Source organism: Branchiostoma belcheri, unplaced genomic scaffold (assembly GCF_001625305.1).
Source record: "Branchiostoma belcheri isolate BF01 breed outbred unplaced genomic scaffold, Haploidv18h27 scaffold58, whole genome shotgun sequence".
In the NCBI taxonomy this organism is placed as follows: Eukaryota; Metazoa; Chordata; class Leptocardii; order Amphioxiformes; family Branchiostomatidae; genus Branchiostoma; species Branchiostoma belcheri.
The window spans coordinates 1,691,081-1,699,603 of NW_017804220.1; the positions used below are offsets into that span (position 1 = coordinate 1,691,081).

General features: G+C 43.2%; 1 protein-coding gene and 1 long non-coding RNA gene across 2 annotated transcripts; both read right to left on the minus strand.

Annotated features, from left to right (window-relative positions):
- Window positions 1-710: 710 nt before the first annotated feature.
- On the minus strand, window positions 711-7,349 carry LOC109481803 (fap1 adhesin-like). Its single transcript, XM_019784392.1, has 9 exons — window positions 7,289-7,349; window positions 6,781-6,933; window positions 5,870-6,128; window positions 5,222-5,391; window positions 3,490-4,766; window positions 2,596-3,447; window positions 2,154-2,212; window positions 1,045-1,195; window positions 711-731 (listed from the first exon to the last, which is right to left on the minus strand). Exons 1-9 carry the CDS (start codon window positions 7,347-7,349, stop codon window positions 711-713), a joined length of 3,003 nt encoding a protein of 1,000 aa, XP_019639951.1.
- A 111-nt stretch (window positions 7,350-7,460) lies between these two features.
- LOC109481891 lies at window positions 7,461-8,464 on the minus strand. Its single transcript, XR_002140934.1, has 3 exons — window positions 8,373-8,464; window positions 7,862-7,951; window positions 7,461-7,550 (listed from the first exon to the last, which is right to left on the minus strand). It is a non-coding gene; the product is annotated as an uncharacterized LOC109481891 (long non-coding RNA).
- Between the last annotated feature and the right edge of the window lie 59 nt (window positions 8,465-8,523).

The following is an 8,523-nucleotide window of genomic DNA, read 5'->3' on the forward strand; positions in this document are numbered from 1 at the left end:
TTTTTAAGACATACATATACTACATGTACATGTCCACAGTGGCACCGGCCGTGCGCAGAAGGGGTGCGTACTTTATTCGGGAATTTACGGTGAACCCATGGACCGCGTTTCACTATTTTATCTCTAGGGGCGAAATTAGTGTAGTGTTGAAGATACCAGTGTACTTATACATTTCAGTGTTATATTCACTGTATTAGTTGGATCACTAATTATAAAAATCTATGAAAAAATTAAAAGACATTAAAAATATTAAGTGAATCCCTATCTAGCGATTCAAATTTTTTAACTGCAAGAAACACAGCATAAATTTGCCTGGGCCTAACTGATTTTGGACCCCTGGCGGCTTTCCTGGCACTGTAGCAGAAATTATAAATTCTTTCCAAATTATATGTGTACGTGTATGAAAAGAACGATTTATCAAGAACGAAACAGGTAAACACAAAATCGTCGCCTGTGTTTTTTTAAAAACATCATACTTGTTATAAATGGTAGAAACGGAGTTTTCTGCACTGTATTGAGAGACAACTTTGTGGTTGACAATTACCTAAAATTTCAGAAAAAAATATTTAGAAACAAAAAAGATATTACAGAATATATAGTGCTGGGGTCCGCGCGGACCCCAGGTGTACTGTTTAGGGTTAACAGCTGTATGTTTAATCAACATGTTACCACGAAATGTATACATGTTGCACGTTATTCTGGTGGTTAGTCTATGGTGGTTTGGGCGGACGCTGTAGAGGTTACCAGCAGCCTAGTTCAACTAGACTCTCCGGTATTGGACGGTATGGTTTATTTTCCCTGCAAGGCAGGGGTTTAACTCCCACCATTAAAAACCTACCGAAGAGGCAGGCTGCACTTGGCGGCGGGGAAAGCCTACATGCCCGAAGGGAGCCCTCCAGACCACGATAGACTGGACACTACGCTAGTAATTGTATCCGTTTCTGACGCATCATGTCAAGCGACTCAGCAAGCGTACATGTACTTTTTAGTGAGCCCCATAACGGAAGATGTATCTAATGATAGCAAGCATGCAAAATTAGGTACCAGCACACCTTTCTGTTCCAGCTGAGTCACTTTCGCCCCTCCCACTTGCAGACCGTTTCTTGTAGCTTGCCTCAACATGCTCGCCGCGACGTCGTCAAAGTTCTCCCCACCATTATGCAGTAGTTGAAAATCGGCGATAGTGCTCCCTTCCCTGAGAAAACAGAAATGGCTTAGGTTTTTTAAAAAACTGTCACCAACTGGGACCAAGGTGGGAATGGTTTGTTGGTTTGTTGGTTTGTTGGTTGGATGGCAATGTGTGACTAATGCTTCAACTTGGTGACTTGAATTGGACTAATGCTAAGAAGACTAGACTTAGAGTCACATTTAGAATGTATCATGAGCTCGCATAGAGGAGATATTTGTAATAGTTTATTAGCAGTCACGTTCGGTATAGAATTGCGTCATTTCATGTATCATTTGGCCAGTCTTTCCTTCCTGACATCTGCTTACTTTTCCTTTACTTATATGGTCTTGTACCGATGAAAACGCTTTAAATCAACCAGCACGTCATCACAAAATTTAATTTGAGATGAAAATATTATAAGTATGCAAATACCGTCATTACAAAGCAAGCTGAAACTTTAAACGGAACATATTAAAGCATCATTAAAAAAAGACGGGAGGCGTCACAGACTTTCTGCAACCTATGATCCACTGCTTATTGAGTCTCTCTGCATAACGTGCACGTCACAGAAGCAGTGAATTGCTCATTCCTTGACAAAGACTCGAGTTGTACAGTCGGAATTTCGATTTCTTATACATGTGTTGGAAGAATAACGTTCAAACTTGCTTGGTGATAACTTTGATCAACACAGCTGAACTTTGAAGATGATACCGTTTTTTTTTTAATTCCAACATGTAATCACCAGACGTGGTGACGACACACTCAAGTTTTTTCAACTTATATTAAAGCTGCCAGCAACACAGGGGACAAATACATGACAGGACAATACTCATTTACACCTGAGCTAAGTGAGGAAAGTCGTGTAAAGTGCCTTTCCTAAGGGCACAAGATCGGTGGCATGTCAGAACCCGGGACTCTTAGTTCCGAGTCGCGCACTCTGCCGCTACGCCACACGATCCCACGATGATACCGTTAGTAAGTTTACCTGAACCGTGTGACGATAACCCCAACAAACCGCGATTCATTCCTAAACACGGACGACATCTGGAAAAAAAAAGACAGACGTCATTTTGGTAATAGAGAATTTTCGTTGCTAGAAGTACACAACGTAATTTTTTTCTCGGTGTTTATGCAAATTATGAGAGCCTCATTTGCATGAATTATAACCGATCGTATCATCCACCCAATTACACTCTTATCTAAAATTAAGAAATAAGACTATTCCACTATATTATGGATAGTATCGTCCTGTGTACCAGAGAGGGTGAACTTTGTCTTGGTAGTAATAGTCTGTAACAGTTTATTCCTTTCCTTTTTATAAGTGGGAGAAGTTCTAACAAAGTGAAGTTCATCTGCAATATTTTTATTAGATATGATTCTTTCATTTCCAGAAATGTTGTATTTGAACAAAAAAATATCACACTTACTGCAACCGCAATGTCTGACGACCGCCTCTTGTACTTCTCCGACGACTGTGATGCCAGGTCCTCATCCCATGCCTCATCCAGAACCATTGACATGTCCACATTCCTCAGGAGGAATTCTGATCCAGCAGTCGGGGATTCTGTTGTGCTGGTTGGGGAAGTCAGCATTGGGACCGCTGAACTTGCGGGTGTTCGAGTCATGGTCGGTCGTGATGGGGATATGGTGGAAGAGCATGACTGAACAGTCGACAGCACCGTTTCGCGTACAGGTATACTCTCCACAGCTGTCACAGTTACCGTTTGCCGTAGGGGAATACTCTCCGTCACAGTTACCGTTTCGCGTACGGGTACGCTCTCCGTTACAGTTACCGTTTCGCGTACTCGTATACTAGCCGCAGCTGTCACAGTTACCGGTTGGCGTACCGGTATACTCTCCACAGCTTTCACGGTTACCGTTTCGCATACCGGCGTACTCTTCACAGTTACCGTTTCGCGTACGGGTATACTCTCCTTTACAGTTACCGTTTCGCGAATTGGCATACTCTCCACCGCTGTCACAGTTACCAATTGGCGTACCGGTATACTCTCCACAGCTGTCACCTTTACCGTTTCGCGTGCTGCTATACTCTGCACAGCTGTCACAGTTACCGTTTCGCATACCGGGCTCTCCACAGCTGTCACCTTTACCGTTTCGCGTACCGGTATACTCTGCACAGCTGTCACAGTTACCGTTTCGCGTACGGGAACACTCTCCACAGCTGTCACCTTAACGGTTTCGCGTATACGTACCGGCATACTCTCCACAGCTGTAACAGTTACCGTTTCGCGTACCGGTAAACTCTCAACAGCTGTCACAGTTACTGTTTCGCGTACCGGTATACTCTCCACAGCTGTCACCTTTACCGTTTCACGTACCGGAACAGGTAAACTCTCCACAGCTGTCACAGTCACCGTGATCGGAGATACTTGGACACTTAGATACTGTATTGAACATGGGAGACCTGCTTGGTCAGTTACAGACATTGGAGATGGTGCAGTCTGCTGTAGTTCGGATGACTCCAGTGTTGGCGATGAGTCTTTTGTAGATATGGCAGATAGAACAACCACGGTGGATGGAGTAGGGCGTACACTGCTGGCCGTGAACATTACCTGCGATGGCTGCAGCGAAATCAGCGATCTTATTGGCGATGATGTAGCCGATGAAGACGCAATTGTACCCGTTCTTGCCATCGCTGAAGCTGCAGCTGTGGGTTGTGGCGTTGGCGTCATGAACGTTTGTGTTGGGACTATACTCGATACATCCACTACTGGCGAGCTGGAAGCGCGGGTTTCAACTGTCGACGACAGTACCTGTTCGGGTACGGGTATACCCTCCTCCTCAACTATCACAGTTACCGTGAGGCGAGAAGAACAGGGGACGGCTGCTTGATCAATAGAGACAACAACGAAGGTATACCTTCCCGGTGTTATGTCGTCACGTAAGGTTATGACGCCGGTCGACTCGTTGATAGAATACCTGCCATTGTTTCCCTCTCCTAGGATTGAGTACGTAACCTTGCCATTGACGCCACTATCTCTGTCCGTAGCCGTGATGTTTAGTGACTGGCCAGGTCGAAGAGTGTGCTGGATGCTTGTGGAGTCCTCTTGGAAAGTTGGGCAGTGATCGTTCGTGTCCAGTACGGCCACCTCAACAGCCGCCGAGGCAGACAGAGACGGTACACCTTTGTCTCTTGCAACAACAACGAGAGATATGGTCTTTTTAGCCAATGATTCATAGTCTAGCTGAACGATTGTGGAAATCTCTCCTGTTTCACCGTCAACGAGAAACATGTCCGCTTCACTACCGGGTGAAATGGAATACGTGACGTAGCCGTTACGTCCTGCGTCGGCGTCGTCTGCAGACACTTTGCCGATCTTTGTTCCGACGGGTGCGTTCTCGCGAACACTGACGACGAATGTCTCGTTCGCAAACACGGGGGAGTTTTCGTTGGGAGCGCTGAACTGGTCGCAGGACGGCCCGTCGTACCCGCTCGCGCATTCGCACGTGTTTGGTAAGAGGCAGACGCCGTTTGAGGAGCAGTCGTTGACGTCACTGCAGTTTGCGATCGAACAGGACGGTCCGCTCCAGGAGTCGTCACATGCGCACTCGTCGTATGCCACACATTGCCCATGGCCTAAAAGGAAATTGACATTATATAATTATATATATATATCATGCAAGATCTAAACATGAATATGCGCGTCTGACACAAGAAATGCCTTTAAAACGCTGATCGTGGGCCAATATGGGAATAGTTGGATGGGTGGTGTGAGTGCAAGAATAGTTGCAAGAATAGATGTGGATCCAAATAAAGTCAAAGTGTGATGATGTTTGACTTAAATAATTGGGCACCTTAGTGACTTAAAGCGGACTAACGCCAATAGAACTGGATGCACAATTGTAATGTATCATGAACTCTTTCTAACAGAGAAGATATATTTTGTAATAGATTGGCGCTTATCTCAAATGATTGATTGCTGAGAATTGTAAAGATTTATGTAAAAATTTATTACTTCAAACTATAAAACAACAGAATAGAACAAAATGAAAACATCGTATGTAGTACCTGAGAGCAACACAATTACGTACCTGAGCAGAAGTCTCTGGCTTCACACGAGAAATTGGCGCAGCTGGGCCCGTTGAACCCGGCGTCACAGGAGCAGAGGTTCGGCTCCACACATTGTCCGTTCCCGGAACAGTCGTTCACACCGGAACACGAGACGTCACTACAGTTGGTCCCGGTGAAACCTGAATAACATCTGAGAAAGACGAGATATGATTTTCAGTAAATAACGTTTTAACAAAAATTCACAAAGAAAGCAATGAACAACGTGACAGAGTAGACTGATCCACAATATTTTCTCCTATAGAGCAATACTCACAAACTCTTCAACTTTTGTTTGAAGATTTGTTTATTCATAAGAAGCTTAAATTGACCTGTAGGCCACTATTCATTGAGGTCATGAGGGAAGAGGTAAAGGTCAGGCAAAATATACAGTTAATTACATCATTTTTAAAGCCCTAATAAATCTATACACATTTCTCTATACATACATAATGCAAAATATATATTCATTATATATCCATAACAGTGACAGGTGGTATATATTTATTTGACAAGATTTTCATTTGTGAGTACAAAATTTAAATGTAGTCCCACACTAGTCCCCCTAATGTTTTAAAGATTACAATCACATTAGAAAACATTTGCTGGTAAGCATGTGTGGTTTTAAATACCTGCATGAAAAATTCGACTGTCCTCCAGGTGTGAAGACGCAAAGCCCCTGTCCGTTACAGTCGTCCAGCTCAGTACAGTTCAGCGACAGGCTGCAGTTCTGTCCCCTGAACCCGCTGTAACACTCACAGACGTCCGGCCCCACACACTCACCCCGTCTGGAACAGTCTCCCACTCCGCTGCAGTCCGGCAGCGCACAGCTAACTCCGGTCCAGCCCTGCTCACACTCACACACATCGTACTCCACACATGTGCCACGACCTGTATTTAGACAAAAACGTGAATGTTACAAGAAAAGATAAGAAGGTATTATTATTGTCAATGACAATACTCTATTTCAGTACACGCTTATTTCATATACATTTCTGAAAATATTACTATGGGTTTTACTTCTGTCCATGAATACATGTAGATTTTGTGATATTCATCCTAGGAATTCACGAAATCCAGTAGCACATTTATGTCTCGCAAGAAGACGTTCCTTTTGGTAGCGAGATTGTAACAAAGCAAGAAAATGAATGTTTTTGAAAAGGTGACTGTGGGCCAAGAATGGAATAGCTAGTTGTGGGATGTGATGACTCAAATAATTGGTCACCTTAACGACTTGAATTTGACTTACATGTATGCTGAAATAAATATACTTAGATGTGAAATTGTAATGTATTATGAGCTCTTTCTAACGGACAGAAGATATTTGTAACCATTTATTATCTGTAACGCGCTGTGTGAAGAATTGTGTCACTTTTTGTTGCATGCGGCCAGTATTTCCCTCCTGACATCTGCTTGATTGTCGTTCATATGGTAATTTATCCGACACCAAACCATAGAGCGAAGGAAGAACCAACCATTGAATATGATACTCATTAGCACACGAAGCCACTGACAAAAAAAGGTATTGTATACGGTAGCGTACCTGAACATCCGTCCAGATCGGTGCAGGTGGGTTGAGAACAGCTCTCCCCTCCCCAGCCGCTATCACACCGGCAGGTGTCCCAGTCGACACAGACTCCCCGCTTGGAGCAGTTGGCCACGGCAAGGCAAGTAGCCTGCACACTGCAGTCAATTTCTTCAAAACAAAAGAACGGCTTATCGATGTGAAGAACGGGGCAATGACATGTAATAATAGTTATAACAAGTGTAACGTAATTCACGTTATATACATGTAAGTCCCCGTCACAAATTCAAAACCTTAGCTTCTTCGACCACCAACCAACCAAGGTTGGCTGATGCTTAGAAGTAGTCTGATCAGATTTAGGCCACGCCTACTTTTCTATACGAATTGAATAGAATTTGACTTAAATTTGATTCAAATTTGACCACCAAACAAGCTCCTACCACTGTAGACCCACTCCAGTAGCCAACTATTGCCGTCCACACCCAAACACTTTTTAGCCGAATATATATAGCCATCCACAGCCAACCGTTCTCCCGACCTACTCCTGAGAATGATTCGGGTGAGTTCGGCAGTCTTCGGGAGGCCATATATTCGGCTATGTGTGACAGGGGCTTGATGATGATGCTACATATTTCATCAGACGCACATATGCTGCATGCATTTCACTGCTCATTCTAATGTTCTGTTCCAACCCTTACCGATAAAGCCAGGAGTACATTCGCAGACGTCTGTTGTCTTACACGCTCCGTTAGCCGGGCTTGTGCAGTTGTTCACATTATCGCACGTTGCTGTTATAAAATGGAAGTATTTTAGTTACCTTAATACCGTATCTATTCCGATAATACTAACTTATCTTGTCCTCCAAAATACATTTCAATGGTGTTGCTAATGTTCCTTTCTTCATTGCCTGCACTTGTATAACTCAACGGGCACTTCTTCCTATAAGTCATCTTTGTGTATCAAATACATGATTGATCTATCTCTATACCAATGATGGAAATAGGACGTCAGATATCTATTCTTGTCTTGACATTGTATCAATGTTATGGACCTGTACTACTTCATATTGCATCGACAAGATAAATATAGAAAAACATACCCTTTTGATCACAGGCTGTGCCTTCCCATCCGAGCACACACTCGCAGAAGCCAGACACACATTCGCCGAAAGAGCAGTTCCCGCAAGATCCTAGACATATGCATGGTTAAGGATACTAACTGGTACTCAAGTTCGACTAATATATGAATACATATTTGTAACTCACAAACTAAGTACATTAATCTAGTTTTCTGCAATTCAATCTAGGTCTCTAATGTCTGTGCCATATAATGATTTAATGCGCTGTTAAGATCCAAGCAACATTTGAACAACCGATTTCTTCTTCACCTGTACATAACGTGCACATAAAGACAGTCAGTAAGTCTCTTTGATGTTACAACTTGTAGGAACTACATTGTGTGAGCACTTTTACATCCACCAGCTGTATATTATATTCATGTCATTCCATGACCATAATATTGTTGTCAGCACACAAATCTAAATGAGACAAAACCCATATATGCTGTGATAATTCGATGCAACAGAAAGAAAAAATGAACTTAAAGACAACCTTTGCTGCAGTCGGCCCCTGACCAGCCATCCAGACATTCACAGCTTGAATTGACACATCGGCCTTTCCCTGAACACTGAGACGGACAGCCTAAAGATCAAAACAAGCAGTTATAGATTTGACAAACAATAACAGAATCATATTTGTTTTA